The 26,716-nt window shown below is 41.3% G+C and overlaps 2 protein-coding genes across 3 annotated transcripts; one reads left to right on the plus strand and one right to left on the minus strand.

Annotated features, from left to right (window-relative positions):
- Positions 1-1,956: 1,956 nt before the first annotated feature.
- zgc:162200 (uncharacterized protein LOC558638 homolog) lies at positions 1,957-19,797 on the minus strand. Of its 2 annotated transcripts, XM_061057717.1 has the most exons (10): positions 19,779-19,797; positions 16,879-17,214; positions 14,576-14,788; positions 13,909-14,061; positions 12,469-12,978; positions 9,987-10,862; positions 9,261-9,440; positions 8,066-8,217; positions 6,397-6,799; positions 1,957-4,650 (listed from the first exon to the last, which is right to left on the minus strand). In XM_061057717.1, exons 2-10 carry the CDS (start codon positions 17,131-17,133, stop codon positions 4,645-4,647), a joined length of 2,748 nt encoding a protein of 915 aa, XP_060913700.1. In that variant the 5' UTR covers positions 17,134-17,214; positions 19,779-19,797; the 3' UTR covers positions 1,957-4,644. The 2 variants fall into 2 exon arrangements, with proteins under 2 accessions (XP_060913700.1, XP_060913701.1); XM_061057718.1 differs by lacking the exon at positions 19,779-19,797 and having other exon boundaries at positions 6,439-6,799.
- Positions 19,798-20,239: 442 nt separating this feature from the next.
- apex2 (APEX nuclease (apurinic/apyrimidinic endonuclease) 2) lies at positions 20,240-23,918 on the plus strand. Its single transcript, XM_061057720.1, has 6 exons — positions 20,240-20,392; positions 20,642-20,725; positions 21,498-21,678; positions 21,773-21,916; positions 22,313-22,382; positions 22,639-23,918. The coding sequence occupies exons 1-6, from the start codon at positions 20,278-20,280 to the stop codon at positions 23,752-23,754; spliced, it is 1,710 nt and encodes a 569-aa protein (XP_060913703.1). The 5' UTR covers positions 20,240-20,277; the 3' UTR covers positions 23,755-23,918.
- The last annotated feature ends 2,798 nt before the right edge of the window (positions 23,919-26,716 follow it).

Here is a 26,716-nt window from a genome sequence, read left to right on the forward strand (position 1 = left end):
CTGTGGTGAATTGCTCCATCTCCCCCTGACTCTAACAACTGGCCAGGTTAAGAGACAGCTGGAGAAACCACACCCGGACGGCATCAGCCCAAGGGTTCTGAAGACCTGCGCCATCCAGCTGTCTGAGATTCTGCAACACCTCTTCAACCTGAGCCTGAGCCAGGAGAGGATACCGGTGCGGTGCTGTGGAAAACGGCCTGCTTGGTCCCGGTCCCAAAGAAGACGACACCATCTGATCTCAAGGACTATCAACCAGTGGCTCTCACATCTCATGTGATCAAAGTGTTGGAGAGGCTCGTCTTGACCCACCTCAGGCCGCAGGTGAAACCATCCCTTGACCCTCTACAATTTGCCTACCAGCCACACCTGGGAGTGGACGATGCCATCATCTACCTGCTGCAGCGTGCTCACTCACATCTGGAGGGAAACGGCTGCACTGTGAGGATCACCTTTTTGGATTTCTCCAGTGCAGCCACGACTGCTGGAAGAGAAGCTGCAGTTGATGGGTGTCGACTCGTCCATCATCTCCTGGATTACCGACTACCTGACAGACAGACCACAGTTTGTCCGACTTGGCAGTGTTCAGTCTGGAATGGTGGAGAGTAGTACAGGAGCTCCACAGGGGACTGTGCTGTCTCCTTTCCTTTTCACCTTGTACACCTCTGACTTTAGCTCCCTATGTCAATACTGTCCATTTACAACTCTGTTTTTTAACATTTACCTTTAAACTTTCATATTTAAGACTAGTAATGCTTAGTTAAATCCTGGTTGTATATATTCCCATTCTTAGTTTTGATATTTTTAGTGCTTATTTACTTTGTATTTAATATTATATTGTGTTTAGATTTGCTAACATTGTGTTTTTTGCTCATATTATTTGTGTTTGGACAACCTGCTGCTGTAACGCCACAATTTCCCAGTTCGGGATCAATAAAGTAATTCTGTTCTATTCTAAAAGGCAAAGATTCATCTTAATAGGTGAGGATTGTGGAGGATGTTTTTTTAATGTTCAGTAACATTTGTAGCTGGTTTCTGGTTGTATTTTATAAAAAAGTATCTATAAAAAATGCTGTGCAGCACTTTATTCCACAACTGTGAACTTTCTCTTTAAAATACTTTGATAGAAATACATCTAAACAGCTTGGTGTGGTGTTTGTGTAGTGGTTTTGTAATGCCACCTCACAGCAACTTGGTTGTGGGTTTGAATCCCACCTGGAGTTGTGTAGGGCTTGAATGATCTGTTTTCCTCCTGCAGATTGTAGATCATTTTGAAATGGAAAACAAATGCACCACAAGGAGGCACGTTAGTGTTGTGGTCAGCAATGGAGCCTCATAGCGAGGTTCAAATTTCTGCCAAAGTCTTTCCTCATGAATCATGAATGATTTGAAATCTTAACACTTTTGAGCAAACATAATGTACTGGAAAGTTCATTAACTTCAACAAGCACCTCAAGGTGGTAGTTAGCTGTGGCCTCAGAGACCAGATGGTTCCCAGTTTGGATCCTGGCTGGAGCCTTCCCACGTGGAGCCAGAGGGTTCTGGCTTTCCCCCACTGAAGCGTTGGCCATGATTTTGAACTTCCCGGACGTACTGGAAAGTACATACACCCAAAAAAAAGAACACACTGAGAGTCAGCACAGTGGTGTGTAATGGTTAGCACCGCCACCTCACAGGCAGAAAGTTCACAGTTGTGGTTATTCATCCCAAATTTTCAGGGTGTAACACAAAGTTTTAGCTCTGTAAAGCTGGTAAGGGGTCGTAAGCGTAATGGAGTTGTGCTTCAAGTAATTGTGTGGTGTTGGCAGTGATATCCTTCCATGGGGCCAAGAACTCCTGTTCACACCAACACAAACAGTATCCTGCTTTAAAACTCAATATTATAAGAACAAAAGCAACTTACTATTCAGCTTCACGTCAGCTAACACTCGGCTTGAATTCATAAAAACACCATCACAGTACAGTGTTGGCTTGTTTTATTCTTCATGACGAAAGTGGTTCACAGGTCAATGAAAGGAACTTGCAAACACGTAAGAAGTTGAGGACCATCACGTGTGTTATGCGGAGTGTGTGCATGTCGTCCTCAAGATCAATTCACACAGAATGCAGACCACATAAATAGAAGTTAAAATATTATACAACAGAGGTAATTAAATTAAACACACATCTGCACAGAGTGAATTAAATAGATGAATAAATCCATTTACAACCTTCAAAGCGATACAACATGATGGTAAAGCATTTCCACTTTTCGGCACGAGCGCATGAACAGTCAAACATCATCAGGCCATCTCCCCCTGCAGTCTAAAAAAGTGGATGTACCACTTTAAAACCTTACTGTAACATAACGCATAATGTGTGCGATGCATTATGTTCCTAATTACCTGCGTGAATTATTCCTATACTGTAACTCTCCTCACAGTAACAGTTCAGAAAAACAAATCAAAAGTTGACCATTATTTTCAGGGGGAGCCATCAGTGCGGATTCATTATGAAAGTTCATAAACAAACAAGTCACGCTAGCTAAAAAGTGAAAACATTTTCCCACAATGAGATACCACCGAATCCAGTGCTAACACTGCATAATGAGTTTCCTCAAACAAACCTTCAAATACATCACAACTACAGTGTCGAATACCTCTGGTTGGAAAATGTGATGCAGCATTAAAACAACAGACAAGATCAAAACCAAGGCACTCAAAAGAAAAATAAAAAAAATCAGTCAGCAGGATGCAGCGTCTTCCATTGAGACACTGCTTCTATTGAGCTTTCATTCAGTAATTTCAACATTTAAATCAGTTTCCAAACATCGTTTTTTCCCCAATATGATTGATCTCAACAGGTTCATTTAATCTGAATATAAACTGCATTCAATGAAAGAGGTGTTGTTCAAGTTCCAATGTTAACCTACTCTATGTGCTGCTATCCTACATACAGAGCCCTGGCATCTACCTACTCTAAAAGCAAACCGTGTTGTATCAACAGATACATGTTCATTTACAGTTTCTTTTCTGCGGCTTTGACTAGCTAAGCAATGTCATGTCGGGAGTTAATTGTTCGTTACATTTTGTTCTCTTTAGATTATTAGTTTTTCAAGTCATAACGTGCCGCTAGAGTTAAAGCACTGTGCAATGCTTTTCAAAATGATGGGACAATATTATCATTTAGTTTTTTTTTCTCAAAGCAGCAACACAAACAGCAGCCTGCTAGCACTATTAGCGTTTCTAACTGTAAACACTGGATAATTTAGCCACAAGGGAAGAAAACTAGCGCTCAGTGGCTAACACTAGTCCATCACGACATGCTTACTTTGATAGCACAAAAAAAGCAAGTTGACATGGAGGGATGAAATACACAACATTGACTTTGTTGCTTGGCTGCCCAAAGGAGCCAGGACAAGCTGAAGCTGAATGAGGCCTGTTATGACGAAGGTTATGTAGTTAGTAGACATGACCATGGCCCTACATTAAAGTTTTAGGCAAACCAAGCCACTTAAATTCTTATTTGATGCGAGACAGTGATTTTGACTCCATCGGCCCCAAAAGTGGGAAAAGTACTTTTTTTTTTACTGAAAATAGGATACTTTAGCAAACGCCAGTTAGCACCGCCCCATGATCTGCAAACCCTCCTTGCTTTGACAGATGCTAAACGGCTGTTGCGAAACAGCCGCAACCAGCCACTGAAAACTGCAAATGGCGGTAAGATTCAAAAGCCACCCTGATCCTAAAGAACAGCAGGAGGTTACAGGCACTGTCTCGACGTGGTCTGCATAGATCGCAAAGTAAAATGCACATTTAAGATCACCCAAATCCTGTATTTGTTTAATCTGCGTTTGACCTGAGGTGGTGAACTTATGGCTGATTTATTACCATACATCAAATGGCGTGTTTACTGACCTCGAGTTAAAGGGTGTGGCTGAAGAGCCAGATTCATCACAGGATTATAAAGGGGCGTGTAACTGTGAAAAGGAGGAACCTCAAGACAAAAGCAAGCTCTCTACTCATAGGATTGTAAGTCTGTAAGTAAGGCGGCACTGTTTCTATAAAAACAACTACCTGGGTGAGCTATCACAGATGACCTAATTGCTTACTGACACTACAATGCCAGCTACGATGCCAGACAGGCCTGACCAGGGTGCCAGCCAGAAGGCAAAAAAGAGTAAAGACTTGTAGCCTTAAATCACATCATAGCTTTAAATCAAAGTCGGAGGAAAGTAAATGCTGTACATGACAAGTTTCCGGAATAAATACTGTCAATGGTTCACCACAACACAAAGTCTTGAACAAGACCAGATGGAAGTTCGTTCCACTCGGGACAAGACACAGTCAATGACTTCACAGAGGAATGAGCAGCACATTTGTCTCTTCATCCTTCTCCAGGCTGCATGCAGGTTTCTCCGCTCCAAGCAGACAAAAACCAAGAGGGAGGGCGGGATGAGAGAATTTGTTTTTTTGTCTTTTTTTTGTCTTTTTTTTAAACTTTTAAAAACAATCCATGGATCTGGAAGTTATAGTGGGGAATGTTGCATCATATCTGGGATGGACAGGATGTCTTGAGTCAGGAAAAGGAGGAGGAGGGAGCCGGGGAGTCAACATGAAGACAGGTCCTTATGGAGACGAGGGGGTTTGAAGTAATGGAAGGAGCGTTTCAGCGCTACAGAGACAGGGATGAGACAGAGACAAAAATAATAAAATTTAGTCAAACTTAAAGAAATTAATTCATAAGGGTGAGGGTAATTAATAATGATAAAACACATCAATAGTACATATAATGGATCAGCAAATCAGGAGCTCCAAAAAGCTTTCAGGTAAAATGAGATGGGGAAAAAAGCAAAATATTTAACCAAAGTAAGCAGTAGTTCTAAACTGCCTCTGAACAGAAATAATGCACCTGACTCTTCCAAATATTAAAGAATACCATTTTCAAAAATAGAAGGTATTTGGAAGTACGTCAGCAAAATACCGTTTTTCTTTTAGTCTGAAACACAAAGCTGCTTTCTGAAAACAGAGAAACAGCTCAGATAGAAGTAGCTCAGCTCATATTCTCTAAAGCCCTAATGATTGTTGTTATCACTTTATTCAGTGATCTAAAAAGTATTGAATACAGGTTTAGGTCCTTTGTGAGATGGAGAACTCTATAGACAAGTTGCTCCTGGTTAGATGAACACTGAGGGAATCCTCACCAAAAAAAAAAGCTGAGCACATACTGATTCACTAGCAGCAGCTCCGCTCACAGCCTCACCTGTCATCTTCCGCCCGCCCAGGAGCATCAGAAAAAGTGCTTTATGGTTTATTCAGAGATTTACTCATTTTTTTTAAATCACTGGACTCTGCTTGCTTCTAAGAACAGGAGACGTCTTTGGATAATTTGGCTCACAGCCTTCAAAATGATGAACATTAAAGGGGCATTTTGAGGCATGCTTTGTACATTTTATTGCCTGACATGCTCATACTACTCTATATACAAACGTAGAAAATTAAAGTGCAAAGATTGGACTGAAAAAATGTAAGGAGAATCTGGGTCTTGGCTTTCAGAGACAGCCCTTTCTTAAAACATAATTTATAGATACAAATATCAAATTTTAATACATAATATAAACCATATAAAAGAATATTTAGAAAGGACCTAAATCTATTGGATACCTCATATCTCAGAAGATCATTCTTATCGTCTGCGAGCTGATTTAGAGTGCGCGCTCCGAGGCCTGGCAGGTGTGCCCTGAGGTTTATTAGCTGAACTCTTACTGACATTAATGTGTGATTCCTCAGTTGCTCGGCTTGTCGAGTTGGCTATCCTACGCCTCGACTCTCTACAGATTCCACTCATCCTGGTCTTGCTAGGTGGATTGTTGACATAAGGTGAAGTGGTTGGTGGGGCCCCTGTAGGTTTAGTATTCACCTGAGAAGAGACAGCGTCTGGCTGAAATGTGTTCCTGCACTCAGCTGCTGTTTGAACAGAATTAGACCTGTAACCTAACTGTTTTCTTCTAACTGAATGATCTGTGTTTGGTTTTAAGTCAGGCGTTTGTTTAGTTTCACCCCATGCTTCAGATGCGTTAGGACACACACGCAAAGCTTTAGAAGAGGTTAGATCATCTGTGGATGCGGTAAACAAGGAAGACTTGACCCTGGAGGATGAGGCAGGAACAACACGGGTTGTTATGAAGGTGTCCTGACGTGCAGGGACCGAAGCTCTCCGAGCTGACGCACCTTTTTTTGAAACACTGACTTGAGTTTCTGTTTTGACGGATAACTCGCTGTTAAGAGAACTGTTGGAGCTGTAGCGTGTCGAGAAGTAACCAGGGCTTGAATCTGAGTTAAAAACATCACTGACACTATGACTCCTAATGAAGGTGGCGTCTCGTGGGAGACCTTTCCTTCTGCTAGACTGACTGCTTGCCTGGATGGTGTCGTCGGGACAAGGACAGAGAGCGGTTCTTACGGGGCTCGTGTGGAGGCTTCTGGTCAGACTCCTCAGGTGGTGCGTGGCCATGGCCGGAATGCTGCTGCCAAGAACCGGGCTGGCTCGTGGACTGCTCCTCAGTGTGGGGCGTGCAGGACTGCTTCTAGGGCTGCGTGGGGCCCGGCCTGACTTGGCGGCCAGTTCTTTGGCGCGGGAGCGGCGGGGACTGCTGTTCAAGCTGTGGGGCGACATTGGGGCCTCCAGGTCCTCCAAGCGCTGAGTGAGAGCCAGCTTCTGCTGTATGGCCATACGCAGCAGAGAATTCAGTGTCTTCTTCTCATCCTCGGCCGCTGCCAGCTGCCTCTGCATCTCATCCAACTGGGTGACATACTGGTCACACCTGAGAGACGCACACACAATGAAAAGAGCATGCACACGCACGCAGGAAGCAATTAAAGCCTAAGACACACAAAACACAGGCTAAACAAGGATCGTAACACCAGCTGTGGCAAAGCAGCTAAAGATTCTTTCATTGCTAAATGTAGCAGGGGTTTTAATTAATAAATTAAATGTTACATCTATAAATAACAATAATCAAAAGTAAAATCACCAGTTACAAAGCAGAAATTGATGTTTTCACACAAGTTATGCTAAATTGTTTAACATACTTTAATATAAAACAAAGACGGCCTGAAATTGTTTACGTTTGAGAAGTTTGTGTCCAGAGAACATTTATTTGTTAACTAGCATAAGAACTCATACATAATAAAACAAATTCCAAGAGAATAAAAAAGGGTGCTTCAGGTTTATCATGCAGTCCCTCAAACTGTCCACTCGATGGCACCACAAATCTTAATTCCAAACAACAGGAGCATTTTAAGCTGTAATCTTTAGCCTGGTGCAACAGACTGTGGTAGTCCTTGACCACAGTCTGTTCTCCAATCCTTCTTAAGGATTATGAAATCTGGATCATAACTGTCTGGAGAGGGCCTAAACCGGTTATGCACATTCAATAAGCTTCTGGGGCAAATGCAAATATTATTAAAAATAATAATCCGTTATTCCGTTAAATAGATTAGAAAGAAAACAAGGAACTAGAACACAAATTGTTAAGCATCAACGCCATACAAAAACACTGCTCCAAACAGTCATCCATGCCAACTGTTTCTAAGAAGAGGTTAGTGATTAGTGGTTGGAGTGCTAAGGTGTAAGTTTAACCCTCTGAAGCACCTTCCCATCCTGTCTAAAGTCCCGCCAAACTCCCGCCAACATTAGGCCTCTCCGTCCCTAAAGGTCACCTGGCTTGATGAGACAAATCTGTCCTTCCCTCCTCCTCCCCTGTCGGCACAGGGCAGAGCATGTGGTTCATAATCTGCACGTGAACCAGTGGATTGTCCACAGGCGTAATACGCGTGATAAGCTTATTACAAGACTGGTAACAAAAAGAAATGCCACAACAAGAGCACCATTACTAAGCAGAAAGGACACTAGCAACGGGGGAATGTCCAATCAGAACGTCTTAACATGTTTCGCTTCAAAGGAATTTTAAAGCAATCAAATATCTACTGGGTCAAAACGCAAAAAAACGGGATCTCTTATTTCTTCTATGAAAATGTGTTTTTTTTTTCTCTCCCTCAGATGAAAAAAAAAAAAAAAGAGATCTTACCGACTGGCAAACATGACTCGCAGTGACGAAAAGGTAGCAGCGTCCTCCTTCAAGGCTTTGAGCTCGTTCCGCAGTTTCATCATGGTCTCTGACACCATGCTCTTCTCCGTCTCATACTTGGTTTTTAAATTGGACAGAGCCAACTCTGCAGTCTGAATTGAACACAAAAGACAAGAGCTCCATCATTCACCTTTCTGAATCAGTATAAAATGAATATCATCAGGAAAGATCTGAAAGGAATGGACATAATATGCTCATAATACTTCAAACATTTTTTTTTAAATGAAACAAAATCATACAAACAGAGAACCAAATCCATTAGATGTTATAAAAAAAACTTGTAGTTATCATGTGACTGCACAAGGCCTGTTTGTCTTAAAGAGAATGTCAATGAAAAAAAAACATTGCTGTGATAACCAACACAGTGTGAAAACAGGACTGTGTGTGTGTTTCTGTTTAAGTGCGTACAGCTGAAGGCCTTATCACAACTATTCCCTCTCACCTTGGTGATATGTGGGACATGAATGCACTTATCAGCGCAATAGTAACACATAGTGGGGAGGCCAATATACTCGCGGAAGCCTTGAGGAGGGAAATCACTGTAGTTGAGCACAGCCGAGCCAAACAGATTACCTTGAGTGTTTAAGTGGAGGTGTGCTTGTGTGTGAATGAGAGTGCGAGATAAGGGGACGACAGAAGCAGGTCATGCAGTGCTGGAGGCACCGGACAGAGGAGAGGAAGGAGAGTTAAGCTTCTGAGAAGAGCAAAAGCACTGTACTAAAGGTGCAGGGGCATGTGAGCCCAAGGGACTGTCTAGACAAAACACTGACTGTATACAGTAGGTCATCTGCACTGCATGTGTCAACTCTAAGTACGTATGGTGAATGCTATGCTTTTTTTTTACTCTATAAGAACAATTGTCCCAGTTGCCATTAATTGTCTTAATCAGTACAGAGACTTTAAAGTCAGCCTGCTAACTCATACTGCACAAAGCACTTATACATAGCATTATATTTGATATATTATTTACTTTAAGAACCTGGTATCTGCTTTAATGCATCTCTATTCTGCCTGTTTTTAGTCTGTTCTGAGTAAGAGCAACATCCTACACTGGAATACTAACCTGTTACTAAATCAAAGCTGTGGTTAAGACAGAGTAAACATTGTGGGTTAGCCAGCGCTCACAGTGATGTACCTGTTTGTTAGCCTTGAGGACCGTCCTGAGCGTCGCTATCTGTTCTCTCTTGGTGCTGAGAAGGGACTTGAGCTTTAGCACTTCTTCCAGGAGGCTTTCAGCATCCCGCTCTGACTCTCCACTGCTGCTCAACCCGGAGTAAGGCATCGCGCCCCTCTGACGACAGAGGTCCACTGCCACCTGAGAGAGCACAAAGACAAGTAGTTTGTAACAGAACAGAAATACGATATAGATAAACTTTATGTTATGACCAATGAAACCAAACAATCTCTTTCAAATATTAACCTCAGATTTCTTAAACCTTTACATGTGTTTAAAACCATGATTTTACTCAATAAAACCCAATGTTCAGTGTTCCAGGCACAGCTGTTTTCTAAAAGGATTCTCTGTAGTGAAAGGCCCAACTTTTGACCCTTGATAATCCAATCCATTCAAACTAACACACAAACACAAGTGTCTACAAGGTCCACTCAGGTGTTTGATTTGAGCCGACACGGGAGCTATTCAAGTCCATTAAAGTGTCTGAGCTGTGCATTAGCTTCATCAGGAAATTTGTGAAGGAGGAATGAAGCCTTCAACTTAAAAACAAAGCCCATGGTGCCAGCACTGCCAGAGTCAAATGACAATCTTTATTTGTTACATTTTCAGTTCACCAGAAATCAAGCTGTAAGCACTCAAATCAATGTCTGACAAACTGTGAGTAATACTAAAAAAATGCTGCCTTACCCGGAGGTGTTTTATCTGGCAGCGGATGACAGCAACCAAGTTGCGAACATTAGAGGGGTCCCTGAAATCCAGTGTGGGTGATCCAGGGCAGCTTGGAGATTCTGTGCTGGTTCCTGCACTGTCCACCTCGCCCATAAACTGCAGCGCTGCAGCTTTAGAGTTGAACATCTCATTGGCTTTTGGCTTCTTCTGGGCGCTGTGCTGAGGGTATACGTAGTGAGATCTTCGAGCACTACCTCCTCCACCACTTGCCCTGGCACCATCACGGTAATAGTCCAGGGTGACTCGTTTGGGTGTCAGGTTGTTGCACACACAGATGTGGTGATAGAGGTTGGACAGCTCCTCAGAGAAGGCCAGCAGCTCCTCCTGGGCAACGCTCAAGTGCCCCTCTGAATCAATTGCCACTTTCCGAGTGGCTCCGATCTCCTTCTCCAGCTCTCCGATGCGCTCCTGGTCCTGCTTGCTGGACTTGATGCACTGACGGATCTTGTCGGCCAACTCCTGGGCCTCTGCCCTCCAACGATCCTTCTCCTGCTTGTATCGCTGCTCCAGAGTGTTGTATCTCGTTCCTGCTTGCGACAGTTCATCTCGCAGCTTCAGAAGCTCCTCACTGGCTGAACGCATGCGCGCCTCTAACACCTCCTTGCTCTTGGTGTCGACCTCATAATCAAAGCCTGCATTGTCTCCATTCTCCGTCTCGTCATCATCCCCGTCGTCTGCCTCTTGGTTGTGTTGCTGGCTTCTCTGCACAGCTTCTAGTTGCTGGGTGAGAGATCCAACCTTGTCCTCCTGCTGGCCGAGTGCCTGTTTGGACATTACAAGCTGCATCTGCAGTTCCTCTACCTTGCTTGTCAGACCGGACTTTTCGCGTTCCGCCTGTTTAGGCACAAATAAACAGAGATGAAAATATTGCAAGAAATAAAAACACTTTTTAATTTTGATGAAACTACTTAAAAAGTCCACCAGTTAAATAAAGAATCCATTAAAAATCTAGGCTAGCCCAACACTCAGTATTGATCATTTTCATCAAACAAAAGGACAGCTTTCTGTGACAAAAAAGCCAGTTTTATGTTTCATACATTTTTTATGGGGATGACCCCTTTCAGCTCCACACTCCCAACATCTGTTGGGTAGAAGCTTGTTCACCCAACCCCCGATCAAAGTGCATCATAAATAATAGATTGACTCCAGACAGAGAGGAATGGCAGTTCAAGACATTTTTAATTTTCTTAAATATACTTGACTTGAGAAAGATAACGGTATCAGGTGGGAGTTGACTACATTTCTTAGTGTGTAAGTATAAGATGCAATGTGGTGTCAGGTGTTTTTTTTTTAATTAATAAAGACAGGCACACTCCAACATGCAGCGGATGTGGTCTAAAGCAGGAAGGAACAGATACATCCGAAGAAGACATACACCAGTTTCTACACACAAACCAACCTGTGTGGCAACCTTCCAACTTAGTTGCATAGCTGTATAAATATAAATGCAGTTTACTGACAAATTTACTGAAGAATACACTGTGTTTTTTCAAGTGTTTGCATAAGTGAAGAGGCTATCATTGAGTTCTAATAAAATGCCATTAGAGTTATGTCATTCATTACATGACCTATGATGAATTATAATTCTGCTACTCTGCTGGTAAAATGTAAAAGTAGGATCTCTTCACCTCCCACTTTGGCTAAAATATCTGCCATTAAAAACGAACCTGCTTGAACTATGAAACTTAAAATGCATGAACATATTTTTAAACTGCACAAGTCTTCTGTAAAGTTTGAGTAGTGTTATATGTGAAAAATGTGCTGGGCCTGAAATATTGATCTAAGTTGCAGTTATAACTAATAACTTTTTTTTAATGGAATTATTTTTTGCTTCTTTTTTTCACTGAAGGTAGCACCACTCAAACTGTAATCGAGACTTCCTATAAGAGAGCAGACTGCCAAGAAACTTGCTGAGGAGAAACTCCAGAAAACAAGGATACAAAAGCTTTTGGTGTTTCCACATATGCACACAATTCCTGAAATGTTTGGGGGTGAGCTGCATGTGAATGAAAACGGCCGACTTTTTCACTCCGACTCTACAAAGAATTTTGTAGCCAACCCAAATTTTCCCCAATACGTTGTGGGATGAGCCAATGTGAGAACACAGCAGGTTAGATTCAGTCAGATTCACTGTGAGGGAGCTGGAGGGGATGATTACATTTACACTTTGCGATCGGTGCAATCCCTGTGCACGTGATGAAACGGCTTCATTATGTTTACTGTTCCCCGGTATGTTCTTCTCTGATCTTATGTTGATGTGAATATGTCAAACTATACCTCACATTCATATAAAGGAGAAACATAGGGGCATGTGTGAACAAGCATTACAGGACGTTTCTCAGGGGCAGCCTACATGAACATTTTCTAGAAAGTTGAGTTCATATGTTAAAATATTTTAGTCATTTTTTAAGCTGTTAAAGAAGGTCCTGTTGTTTCTTACCTGTAGGAGTTGCTGCTTTAGTTTCTGACTGTCTGAAAAGTGCAGCTCACTAAGCAGGTCCGACACCAGCCCGGAGGCCGGAGCACGCAGAAACATGTCACTGTTGCGTGGAGTGGAGAAGCGATGGATGAGGCCGTTACTTTTTGAGCCCCCCAAGTGAGGAGGGTGAGCAGAACCGGGAGCAGACCCAGGACCATTATTAATGCCACTGTCCTGGTCCTCTCCCTCACCTTCTCCCTCTCCCCCCTGGCCCTCCTCCTGGCTGTCATCCAGCTGCTCAAGGTGGAGTTCCAGGTTCCCCACAGAATCAAAGGGGTTTAGGGTCAGGGCAGAGAGTTCCCGTCGTAGATTGTTCTTCTGCTCCCTCTCCTCCTTCAGGGCTTCCAGGGCCTCATCCAGCTGCCTCTCTGCTATCTCCCTCAGCCTCTCCGCCTCCTCCATCTGACCACGCAGCTCCTCTTGCTCCTCGTTCTTCTGGGTCAGTTCCAGCTTTATTGATTCAAACTCAACCTGGAATGAGACATGGAGCGCAAACAGATGTCTGTGATTAGAGGTTTTTCTATGTTGCTGTGTGCCAACATATGGGTGCACATTCTCGCCCCAACATGTAAATATATCTATAACCACATTCAGCACAACAGTGTTACAGTCACACACGCAGATGGCTTCATGATGGTGAACAGCAGTTCTCATTTCTATTACAGATAGAAATGTCCACTTAACTCCACTGGGCTTGAGTTTAATTCAATTTGATTTTTAACATTTGACACTGCCATGCAGTTGGCTCATTTACTTGTAACTTGTCAGACCATTTTTTCCCCCATAACTACATAGTATAACAACCCTTCATGAATACTGTAAATCCTTTATATTGCAGAACACTTTCACAGAGTCTTCCCAGTCTGTGTGCTGGGTAAATGTTAAAAACTGCAGTCATACTGGGAATTCACTGACAAGTGATTAAGTACTCAAGATTAGAAGAGCTGTTGTCCATGGATGTGGCAGGGACATCGTTTTCCATAAACAACAACATGAATCATCCAGAAACTGGCTAGGCCAGTCTCTTAAGCTTTGGCCTATTCGTATCTCGGTGGTGAAGTTATGTCAACAGGCATGTGAGGGAGATTAGTTGTTGCATGCCAAGCAGTTTTGCACTCATGCAGGAAAAGAACGAATGCAAACATGCATGATCAGATGCACTACAAGAATGATAAGATGATAGCATGTTTACAACACCCACCTGTATTTCATAATCAATAATAGTATGAGGACAAACGTATAGAATATTAGAATGGAATTGTTTTGATTTTATTAATAGAGATATTTCAAAAATAAAAGTATTTTTACAGTTAAGTACATGCATTCATCCACCCATCATTTTATTATCAAAGCAAGAAGGTAAAAATTAAAACCATAGTTGTAGTTTGAGTATTAACTTACCTGGTTTTCCTTGAGCACAGACACCTGTTTTTGCAGAGATATATTTTCCTCCTCCAGCTCAGCATTGTCCTGCAACTGGCGCATCTCACGTACTTTAAATTCCTTCATCTCATCCCTCATATGACCCTTTTCTGCATCCAGACACTCACACTCCTGTGGGAATAAAACATTGTCATATCAGTGCAAAGATCAAGTTTTAAACTGCACAATTAATATTTTTGTGTCATGTACACATTGGGGCCAAAGTAGCCCAGTCTGTAGGGACCTGGTTTGGGAACCAGAGTACTGTAGAGGTGCCCTTGACCAAACAGCCAACAGCTCTGACTCGCTCCCTGTGTAGCAGCCCCGCTCCCTGACGAAGGCCACAAACCGAAACGCAGTCTAATTTGTTAATAAAGTTGATCTTCGTACTACAAGTGTTGGAGCTTTTTGACCTCTAGCAGCCCCACTCTGACATCTCTCCATTAATGCATGTCCATAGAATCAGTATTTCAGGCCTATGTGTGCAAGTAGCATGTTTCTCAATAACAGATTGTAACCCAGAATTTCCCCTCAAGGATTAATAATTTATTAAAATCACTATTGGTTCAGGTTTCCATCCAATGTATGAACAAAGGGGAGCTGATAGAACAAGAGGATGAAGGTGTACTGAGGGAATGGCCCTAACCTTTTTTAGCTGGGTGGAGAACACCCCCAGTCTATCGATCTCTGCGTGAGCATTGCCAAGAGCAAGGCGTGCTTGCTTGAGCTCCGCCTGGACTTCCTCTATGCGGGTTGCCATGGCAGCCTCCTTAGTGGCAGTCTCCTGCAGCAAATTCTCCTCCCGGCACTCTCCATCCGCAGCTGCACGCTTTTGGCTGCTCACAGAATCTGCAAATGCCTTTTAAAAAAAAGAAAAGAAAAAAAAAAGGGGGTCAGACAGGGTGAGAGTTGATCTATCTAACACCAAAGGATGGAAAACATAGGAGATAACATAGGAAGCCTTGTTGTGCTGAAAGACAGTTATATTGATGATTTAATATTTATAAGAAGAAAAACATGTAGACATCTCTAACAAAGAAAGGGAAACGGAACTGACCACCATCTCATTAAAAAACAAGATACCTTGGATATTAAAAGCAGATTTCACTCAGTTTCCTGCTGTATTTGTATCTTGTCTATGCCATTATATAGATATGACACAGTCATATCTTAACAGCAGGCCGGACTCAGTAACCTTAACACATTACTTTATGCGTCACTGATTTCTGATGAAAGACCTACAACATTCTCATAAACATGCTCTACTAAACATCCTGATGTGCTTATATAATGACGCTAATTCAAAACACGAGTCCGCTCTACTTTATCAAAGCCTGGGTAGGTGCCGCCAAGAAATAAGGTTTATGCAGATTATGAATTGCTGACATTCTGTACCACTATGTCCCTTCAGAGACATAAAGAGCTTTGCTAGACATGCGGTTACAAAACATCAGCATGGACCGATATTAGTGAAACTCTGGCACATATTTTTTGGCTAAATACCAAACTCCTTGTAGGCAGTTTTTCTCGATTTGGACAGGTGGGTGGAATAATTGCAAAACCAAAAATCTGTCTACTTGAGAGGATGAAATTTTATGGGATTTTCTTCTTACATAAATCGGTTTTAGAAAGCCTGTTTCAGCAACACTAAACACATTCAGGCCTATCTGGTGCTTTGTTTCAAATGCACAACATTAACCAATCACACACCAGCCATCGAAGACTATTTTAATGAAATAAGTTGGAAGTGTAAAGTTTTTTTAAGAACAAAGGCTAGGGGCGCAGATGGCCCAGCGGTTAGATCGCACCCCATGTACAGAGATTCTCTCCTTGATTTCCTACTCTGCCCTCTCCAAATAAAGGCAAAAATAATCCCCAAATAAGTTCTAAATAAATAGAAAAATAACAAAAGGTTATTAGAAGCATCTGTTACAGTTTTAATTCTGTAAAAGCATGGATTATGTGTTAATCTGATTTTTGACATATTGTTATAATCTTTTTATCTTGATTATCTGGTGCTAACCCAATTCAATCCTATGGCTTCGCAGTTATTTATCAAAACCAGTGAAGATGAATGTAGAATATTTGATACATCAAAAACACTGGATATGTTGACAAATTGGCTGTGGAGGTTGTATTTATCACAAAAACAGTCTTCTCCTTCTAATGCCGTCAGCATCAGATGACATGAGAGCAGAACTGACTCATCATCAGAGACTCGCAATCCTTTTCATTGACAAAATAATATGAGGGCACACCTGGGGCAGAGCTGTATTTCTGGCAGAAAATTATTGTTTTCAAAAAGTATTGAGGCGTGAGCATTGAAATTCAGGTCACAGCTCACTGGTACATATTGGGACACATTAACAGTATCTTTTCAGAAGCTTGTATACACTGACAGGAAGCACCTTAGATGTTTAATGTTTTTTTAAGCAATGATTGACAAGCTACAGCTCAGATTTAAGTAACTAAACTTTGACTGTATTTTGTCAACAGTGTCATGAGAAAACTGATATTTCTACACTAGTATTTTTTGAATTTCTAATTCAGGTATAACAATTAAAAGGCATGATATAACTAACATTGTTTTTTTTAATAACTTAATGCTGTAGGCTTTTATTCCTCACAAATAAATAGATATACTTTAAGGAGGAAAATATTCTTCCAGAAATATTCTTTGAAAATTGACTAGGTCTACATAATCAAAGATAAAAAAATAAGAAAATACATTAATAAATTGATAACTTGTCATTCGAGGCAGTGATTTTGATATTTACTGTAATGATTTTCTCAGTTTCTACTGTTACTTCAATACACAAGATTCAGTTTGATAGAAAGACAGGCAAGAGTATTTAAGAAGACCTGAAATCTAATGAGTACTGAACAAAACAAAATGTGTACTAGTGTATTAGTAATTAAGTATAACAAGAAGGCCTCAGGTGTTCCTACCTCTCTGAGCTGCTGAAGCTCCACTTTCAGGATTTCATGCTCCTCTTCCAGCTGCCTGTGTTTCTTCTTGAGGGCAGCACTTTCCTCCAGCACTACAAGGCCATAGCGGGCTGCCTGTAGCTTCTCCTCTGTGGCCTCCTGGAGCTCCAGAGTCAGCCTCGCCACCTCACACCTCATGTCTCCGCTCCCCATTTCTGCCTCCGTTTCTCCCTCTGCTGCTACTTGACCTGCTGGGTCTGCATCTGCCTCCAGCATCCTTGCTTGGCCTCCCACTGGTATGCCAACGCTCAACTGGGACACCTGCCTCCTTCACTCCCCCAGTCTCATTACTCCAGACTACAAAAGGCAAAGCACAAAGACGGAGGTTGTGTAAAGTACTAAGAACATTGGTATGAGTAGGAGAGGGGTTTTGTTTAAACCATACTGTATTAACAATTGAGCAAACAGCAAATAAAAAGACCAACGTTGGGCTTGGTTGAGTAAGAGAACACTTCCACTCAAAAGGTACAATGGTAAAAAGAAAAAAAAGGAAAGCAAAGTACACAACATTAGGGTTTTTTATTTCCAATTGCTATTTTAATCTCCTTCCCCAAACACAAATATTTGTCTTAGTTATCCATGGGTTTTTAATACAGCCTTGTTGCCTTTAGATTTGATGCATTTAAAGGGACCGATGGATTATTTATATTTTGCAGCACACTGGACTACATCTTCTCAATATCACGAGTCATGACTGATTTCATTCTACGTGTATGGCTCAATAAAAAATTGAAAAACATAAAGTTACTTCACTTCAGTAAAGCATTTAAATCAGTACTTTTTTTTAATCAAAAAATGTTGCACAAGTATCAAAACTTCTTGACAAAAGAATATGTGTACTTTTTTCATCTATGCCAAATGGCCCCTAGACCATATAAACCATCTATTCATACTAAAGTTTGAATAGTGTATAATCCATGAACACCTTTAAGCCATGTCAACTATATAATACAATGTATTTACAATATAAAGACAACTTTAATGCTAAATGGCATCTTCTAATAAGGCACTTAGAAGCTAATTGTATTTAGGATAGGATAGGATAGGATAATACTTTATTGATATTGGTATATACAGTACAAAAAGAATGATGAAGTTAACTGGGGGGAATTGAGAATTGATACAATATTTGCAGAGAATGACAAGATAAATTGACTTGGTATGATAAAATAGCAGCAAGTAATGTAAACATCAGAGAAGAGAGGCAGTGTTGTACCACAGTAATGCAGAGTGAAGTTATATAATATAATGTAGTATAATATAATATAGTGCAATATGAACAATATAGTGTAATATAATGAAATGTTATATAATATAGACCAGGGATTGGGCAACTTTGGTGACAGCAAGGGGCCACATTCATTTAATTCTCACTGCCAGAGGGGCCAAATTAAACGATTACAGTCAATTATGTCTCAAACATATACCAGTGATCAAATATTATTATGGACATATTTCTGGGTTTTCATGATTTCATGGCAGATTTCATCATGTTTCCAATTAATTGATGTGTAAAAAAATTAACCTGAGGGCCACGTTGAGGGTTGATGGGGGCCGCCAGTTGCCCACCCTGATATAGACTAATATAATAAAAATATATAGAATGTACAGTATATATATATTGATGCTAAATAATAATAATAATAATACAATGTTAGTAATGATAATAATGAAGCAGGTCATGTGGGTAGTTTTGTGTCATTAGTTGCGATTAAAAAGATAAGTGATTTAAAAATACTTTTTTTACCTACTGCAATTGCACTTTACAACAACTCCCCTTCAAGTAAGGACAGAAGACATTTAAACTTTTAAACTTTAGCCTGAGCTGCATATATCAAATATCAAACTGTATATTTGCACACTTGACTGCTTTTTTATAATAACTCTTTATTTATCTATCATACTATGCACTGGCAGAGCTAGTGTTTTGTACTGTTATCTATGAGTAACAGCTACTTATGCACATGGACCATCCATACCACTTTTTTATCCTGGCTATGTATTGTGGGCTCATGTTTTTTTTGTGTGTGTATGGGTGGGATATGTATGTATATATGTGTTGTGTGTTTGTATGTATGCTGGCTGCTGGAACACCTAAATTCCCCTGCTGGGATGAATAAAGTATATCTTATCTTATTACTATTAAACTATAATGTAAGGCAGGCCTGACCCTTCACTGACCTTAATGCTCTTCAGCATCAGCAGATGTAGTAACTAATAGCTATAACGAATCTTGGCATGCATAGATATACCAGCTGTTAGAAATGTGACATACCCCCATAGTCCTCTATTTAAGCATGCTAACAATACTGGGTCGGACCTGGGTGGGGCAGAGTCTCCCCCCCTCCCTTATGTCTCCTTCTTTTGACCCAAGATGGAAACACCATCCTCCGGTCATCCGGTGTTTAGTGATGTAGCAGCAAGTGAGCAATCTGTTTTCCTCTCCAGACAAAGTTATCAAAGCATCACTAAAGGATGAATTAAAGACGTAACGTTAATGGCCTAACCTTGAGTATTTTTAGCAGCTTCCCGTGTTTAAAGAATAACTTGAGGTTGGTGTTTTTAGCAGGTGGATGGAGACGACACTGGGACTGTGTGTGCGTGTGTGAACAGGACATGGCCGGACAGCTAGTTTTTTTTTAGCCTACATTTATGTAGCGATTTAAACCACAAAGCCTGAAGAAGCGTCGAGTTGAAGAAATGTAACAACTGATGGCTAACCCTAGCTTTGTAATTAGCTTCATTTTAACAGAGGCTTAGCGGGATAGACGGCATTTACTCGACATACGGGGTATTTTATTTTTCCTTCCTCCGTATGCTAATTAGCCAAAAGCGCTAGATTAGCCACCGTAGCTACTCACCCTCTTCTGGTTTCGTTTTCCAAAAAAGATGGGAGCTCTCCAGCGGCGAGCAAACATGCAGAGTGTGCTAGGAACTGTCAGAGGCAACGGTAGTAGCCCAGGTTGCTGAACAGCCGCTTCCCTTCCTCCCACCCCGGTTCTCTGGTTTCAGTGAGGTCAGCGTCAAAAGCGCGCCGAAAACGTGACAGCACGTTTACCCCCTCTAGCTAGTCAACAGCGCACTGCAACTACACCGATAAAACCGTCAATATTCTCGGTTAATTGCGGTCATGAGGCATACGCCGCCGACTCAGATAGATAAATTAACCTATAATGCCACGAACACGACCATTTCACGTCACCAAAACAACTTTAAATAGTGAAAGAACAACGAAAGATAAAGTGACGGGAATACACTTCCGCTCGTACTCTTCTACACTTCCGTTTTACTTCCTGGTGTGAGCTTTATCCTCACGGCGGTGGCGTCTCTTTGCCAAGCAACTGTAGTTTTTTTTCCATAATGAAGATCGTGACTTGGAACATAAATGGCATACGGACCTTCAGAGGCGGTATTAAAAAGGCTCTTGATTCTCTGGACGCGGATATTATCTGTGTGCAAGAGACAAAAGTGACAAGTAAGTGTTTATACCACGCGTGTTATGTCACGTGATGTAGCCTAAGCTTAATATTTACAGTCTGTGCAAGAACATTTCTCATGTCTGTGCTTTCTTTTTGGGTTTGTCTTATTTTTTTTATTTTTTTTGCTGCTGCCGTTTTGGCCAAATGACCTCTCGAAAAAGAGGTCATTTGATCTCAAGCAATTCTGCCTGTTAAAATAAATAAATAAAAAATGTTAACTGAGATTTTTTTTCTCCCCCTCACAGGAGACTTGCTTGATGAAAGAACTGCCATTGTTGACGGCTACAACTCCTATTTCAGCTTCAGTCGAGGACGCAGCGGTTATTCAGGTTTATTACAAAGTCTTTTTTAGTTGTGGTTGAATCATGCAAACACTGAATTTGCCTCTAAGTAACCCTTTCCAACTCTTGCTGACACACTACAAAAAAAACAACAACTTATTTCCCTCCAGACTGCTTTCACAATCCGGCTCCACAGACAGACTTTGTCCCCCTGGTCATACGTCTGTACAACACCTCACGGTTACCGCAGGGGGAAAACACACACTTGGACTAAAATCTTCCTTTTTTCCATGTCCCATCTGCACAGCTGTTCCCAAGAGTCAGCCTCTAGTCGGACACTTTAACGATCACCTCAATTATTTAAATCGCACCTTTAATTTAATGTTTGCACTGCCTGTTATTTAATGTCTGTTTTTGATAACTCTGCACTATCTGCTTTTTTAAACATTGCAACACAACTTCAGAAGGTCAACACTTTTTTATTTTTTTATATTCAGGTCTAATTACAGATTTTTTTCCCCTCAACTATTTAAAGGTTCTTGCTTTAAATTACACATATTTTTATCCCTGCACGGGTTATGTACATTTCTTGTATAAATCTATTTTTAATTGCACAGTTTAAGTTTTGATTCATCTAGAGGTATTCTTTAAATATTTTTTCGGGTTAATATATATGGGAGGGGGGGGGGTCGGTTTTGCGGTTTAATTTGTAACAAATGTTTCATGTCATGTACGTCTTTGTAACCTGCTACTGCATGCTTTGAATTTCCCTCGGGATCAATAAAATATCTATCTATCTATCTATTTCTGATTCACACAGGGGTTGCCACTTACTGTAAAGATAGCGTCACTCCATTTGCTGCGGAGGAGGGTCTCACAGGTCTGCTGACCAACCATGAAGGGGCTGTTGGATGTTATGCGGACCGAACACAGTTCTGTAGTGAGGAGCTCCAGCTTTTGGATAATGAAGGACGAGCTGTTATTACACAGCACAAAACCATGTAAGAGAAATGTTTTATTCTTCATTAAGCTTGTTTAATGTGTCAATTAGTTGTGAACTGTAGATTTCTGTGCCTCTTCTCGATTCTGTTCTAGGTGCCAAGACAAAGAGCAAACAGTTACTGTAATCAATGTCTACTGTCCACGCGCTGACCCTGAAAAGCCAGAGCGGAAGCAGTTCAAACTTCAGTTCTATGAGTTGCTTCAGTGTCGAGCTGAAGCCATACTGAAGGATGGGAGGTGAGTTTTAAGAAGTTTCAGACTAAAGCAGTTAGATTGTAGTCACAAAGAGACCCAGATGTTTCCTGCTTAAACCACAGACACTCGAACTATCCAACCATTTAGATTATAGGCAGTTTTATTAGGGGCTGGTAAGAAACAGTCCTTAACTAGAATGTGCAACCTCTAACATTTACCAGGATGTGTATGCACTTTGATTTATGTAAATTACAAATAAGGTTAATTCCTGCATTTGCCTTAACAAACATAGCATGATGTATTTAAGATATGTTTATATATAGAAGGCATGTGGTATTTGTCACACTGTTTACTGAGTCCTGATATCAATCATATTTATGACAGTATTTTGTTGTTCTCTGTGCTCTTTTAAAAACTTTTTTTTCTTCTACTTTTCAGCCATGTGATCATTTTAGGAGACGTAAACACATCTCACCGGCAAATTGATCACTGTGATCCCAGTGATATTGTAAGTAAGAGGTTAAATATTGTTGTACGATTTCCTGACTTGGTTTTATTTTGGGGGGAGTCTGGTGATTTGATGTTATGCTAAAGTTAGAGTTAAAGATAAATACCACTCCAGGGACACCTGATAGCCTGGGGGTTATGCTGTGCGCACAATATACAGAGGTTGGAGTTCTTGCCGCAGCGGGCGTGAGTTCCAATACGACCTTGGCCCTCAGTTTATTTTGTAAAAATATAATTATATTTTTCTTATTGTACAGGAGGACTTTGGCGAGAACCCTGGGAGGAAATGGCTGAATGGCTTTCTGCACGATGACGGACAACGGGAGGAAAGGCAAGATGACAAAACTGATGAAGAACCTGAGGCAACGTCAACAGAACCCGTCCACTCTGGGAAGTTTGTGGACACCTTCAGATATTTCCACCCAACTCGCACCAACGCCTTCACGTGCTGGTCCACTCTCACTGGAGCAAGACAGACCAACTATGGCACGCGCATTGACTACATATTTGCAGATTGCCAGCTGGCTGCCGAGCAGTTTGTGGCAGCGGACATCATGCCGGAGGTGGAGGGGTCCGACCACTGCCCTGTGTGGGGGAAACTGAGCTGCTCTCTTGTACCCAGCTCCAAGCCTCCACCCCTCTGCACTCGCTACCTGCCGGAATTTGCTGGCAAGCAGCAGAAACTCTCCCGCTTTCTTGTAAAGGTTGACCAAAAATCGATTCAACCTGAGCCGAGGGAAGCATTACCTGGATCTCAAGAGGAGGAGGAGAGGAGGGAGAATTTAAAGCCAATCGACGCTGGTAAGAAACGGTTATTGACATCAGACGCTGCAGTTCCAAAAGGTAAAAAGGCTAAGACCGTCAAGGCATCTTCAAAGCCACAGGGCAGCCTCCTCTCCTTTTTCAAACCCAAACTCACAAATGTCTCCTCAACTGAAGCCTCTCGTGAAAAATCACTCAGCCCGGATGAAGTTGCCTCATCGCCTAACTCCCAAAAAGTATCCTCGACTAGTGAGGCAGTTTCCTCCGCCACAAGCACAGTACCTGAAGATGTGCCTGATGCTTCACAGCAGCAGTGCACTAAAGAGGAAAATGACAAACGGATGAAGAGGAAACAGTTAACCCCCGAGCCCTCTGTGGGTAAAACCGACTCCAAGAAAGGTGCATCTTTAGTGTTCTGGAAGTCGGTTCTTCATGGACCGCCCCCACCACCTGCCTGCAAAGTGCACGGGGAACCCTGCGTGCTCCGTACTGTGAAAAAAGAGGGGCCAAACATGGGCAAACAGTTCTTCGTGTGCTGTCGTCCTCAGGGTCATGCCTCCAACCCAGAGGCTCGTTGTAATTTCTTTATGTGGGTTGAGAAGGGGAAGTGACATTTTTACTGTACGGACCATGATTCGATTTTTTTTCTGACTCACCAGTTCAACCTCGAGCATGTATTTTAAGACTACTACATGGATGTCTCATTATTTCATAAATTTGTTTTGTTAACTATGTTTCCTAGTTTTACAATAAAATACTGTATAGTTTTCTAGTACTTTGAGTTTGGTTTCATTTTTTCAAGTTAACGAACCAAAGATTAATCAGCAGTCATTTTGAAAATAGTTTTTTCAACAAATATGCTGCTTCCCAAATGCAATACAACTTTTCTTTTTTACTTTTGTCTGTTTTACATTGTTGTATCTTAAAGTTAAGAACTATTGGGTGCACAACATGTGTATATATATGTATCTATCTATATATATATATATAAATATATGTGTGTATAAAGAATCTCTAGACACGATAGAAAAGAAAAACTAAAACCCAGCCCTGCAAAAGAGGCGTTTGTAGAATAAGATGTCTGTGACCAACCGGGGGAGAAACTGTAGTAAACTATATGACAGTAAACCAGCTCACAAGTTCAGAGCAGCAAGAATTCCCAATGAAATGTATTTAACAATGAAGATTTAAGAATAGACTTAAAACTTTCCTTTTTGATAAATCTTATAGTTAGGGCTGGTGTTGGTGTAGACCAGCTCTTAGTTATGCTGCTATAGGCTTAGACTACCGGGGGACCTGGCACCTTGAGCTCCTCTCTCTCTCTCTCTCCCTCTCTCTCTCTCTCTCTGCATATACAGTACATCATATTACTGCATGTATCTATCTATAAATCTCAGTCACTAACCACCTACTTTCCTGGGAGCTCTTGAGCTCTCCTAGGCTCCTCAAGATCGTGGGTTGGCGGCCTGCCAGAACAATCTTTTTTATTTTGTTGAAGTTAGAATGATTTCAGATGATCTCCTCATCACAAAAGGTTTGGTAGCTTGCACTGAAACAGTTGATATAAATGTCCTTAACAGGGCTACTTTTTACTACTTAACTTTGAGAGCATAGTTTTCTTTTTTTTTCACTTTTAAGTGTTTTAATTCTACTTGAGTTTAACAAATCTGTGCATTTTGCCAATTCTGATAAAAAGCATGAAGATGGTCTGTAGGTGTTGTTACGTTAAAGTGCCCTACATCATATGGCTCCTTATCATACTTGTGACTGGGACCACTAGATGGCAGTGCTGAGCTGCTTTGCACAAAGTTGAACCTTAGAGTAGGCTACTGAAAAGTAACTTGAGTAAATTCAGAAATGTTCCTCCTGGAAAGCGCTAGGATGAATGGTGACAGTATCCCCAGATTCTGATTCAGACAACTTTATTTATCCCCCAAAGGACATTTTAGTTTCACAGCCTACTGATTCATTCAAAGAAGCCTAGACAATATGAAGGAAACCAACACGGCAGCATTCAGACTATTACATTCACATGCCAGTAACAACAATTCGACAGACGAACAGGTCGCCAAATGAGGAGCCAGAGCTAAAAAAAAAAATAGAAATTGCTAAATACAACACCAGAAATGTATTCAACAAATAGATACATAAATGAATGAATGGACCTTAGAGGTTTCCTAAGTGTACAGCAACAGTCCATACAATAAATCAGTTAAAGTGGTTCAACATTGAGTATCTGTTGGTTCTCCTTGGAGGGGCATGATAGCGGCGTCCAGAGGGCATTAGAAAAAAAAGAAAGAAGAAACAGTGTGTAAGATAAGATTTCCGTATTTCATAATGCAACAGAGCACCACATGTTGCCTGAGCGGTCTAGAGAAACTAGGAGGGGCTTGAACTTGTGACATGGCAGGAAATGTCTTAACGCGCCAAATGACAGGCTGCCTCCCTCCTTCCCCCCTCTTTTCCTCTCTCTCGCTCTCCTCTCACAGATGAAGAGAGGCTCCTGGCTCTGGGAAAATCAGACTTTGGAGGTGGACCAGCTAAGAAGTTTTCAACTTTTAGCCTGAAACTTCTGTCCAGACTGAAGACATCCCTCTGTGTGACTGCTAGGGGTGAGTACCAGAAAAGGGCATTCAGCAGCTGCTGTGGGATATGACACAATTTCCCATTCATACATGAGGACAGTTTCCTCAGGAACTTTCTCTCCCTCTCTCCTATGGTTAGGATTTTTTTCTAAATGAAGATACTTTTTTATTTCTGAATGAAGATAACTTATTTTTCAGCAGCTTCACTCTTTTTAAGGATCTTTTTAAGCTTTCATTTGCAGTGTGACATGCTGGCAGTATGAAAAGCACAGAGGGGGGATTTTAAATGACTCACTGAAATGGGAGAGTATCTTGGCTCCACAATGCTGGCAGGAATGGTCCCTACTAAAATAATGTGAAGTGTTTGATGACTGGTTTAACCAAGACAGAATGGCTCCTGGTGAACTTTATTTTACCCTGACTTTGTAAGTGAATACATTAGTTGCTTTATCTAAGATTCGTTTCAAATGACTTGTTTCGCTGACTTTCAGTCCGTAAGGTCATTTAAGGTAACTGAGTTTGCCAGTCCAATCTGTGCTGAGCAAAAGTTAGGTATTTCACTCACAGATGGCTCCAAACAGTCTGACACGAGTACTGAAATGTTTGAAGTGACCTTTTTCTTAAAGTAACACGTAAAAACCTTCAATTTTTTCCAAATGAAACCAAATAGTCTGACACTCATAAACTGTAGCCGTCTGGGAGAACTTCATCAAATCTTAATTCAACAGAAAGATGACATTTTGTAACACTGTAAAGAATTAGTGTCTTGGTAAGATAAAGAAGACTTGGGTGTTTCTTGGGTGTGTAGCAAGAGCTCATATCTCGATTAAGTTTGACAATCTGCCAACTGAAATCTCCCCTCAGATGAGGAAGACATTTGCGAAGCGTATAGGCACGCTACGACGTGATAAACTTAATGGTCCCATGGGGAAAATCTGTCTTTTCACACGTTTACAGTAGCTGCCTGTTCAGTTTCATCACCATATAA

Source organism: Labrus mixtus, chromosome 15, assembly GCF_963584025.1.
Source record: "Labrus mixtus chromosome 15, fLabMix1.1, whole genome shotgun sequence".
Taxonomy (NCBI): Eukaryota; Metazoa; Chordata; class Actinopteri; order Labriformes; family Labridae; genus Labrus; species Labrus mixtus.

Coding starts and splice junctions, on each gene's coding strand:
- zgc:162200 (XM_061057717.1), bottom strand. CDS start 17,133: ATGCTGGAGGCAGATGCAGACCCAGCAGGTCAAGTAGCAGCAGAGGGA. Junction 14,789..16,878: donor AGCTTCAGCAGCTCAGAGAG/GTAGGAACACCT, acceptor TTTTTTTAAAAG/GCATTTGCAGATTCTGTGAG. Junction 8,218..9,260: donor TCCTCAAGGCTAACAAACAG/GTACATCACTGT, acceptor TGTTCAATTCAG/ACTGCAGAGTTGGCTCTGTC.
- apex2 (XM_061057720.1), top strand. CDS start 20,278: ATGAAGATCGTGACTTGGAACATAAATGGCATACGGACCTTCAGAGGC. Junction 20,393..20,641: donor GCAAGAGACAAAAGTGACAA/GTAAGTGTTTAT, acceptor TCCCCCTCACAG/GAGACTTGCTTGATGAAAGA. Junction 22,383..22,638: donor ACTGTGATCCCAGTGATATT/GTAAGTAAGAGG, acceptor CTTATTGTACAG/GAGGACTTTGGCGAGAACCC.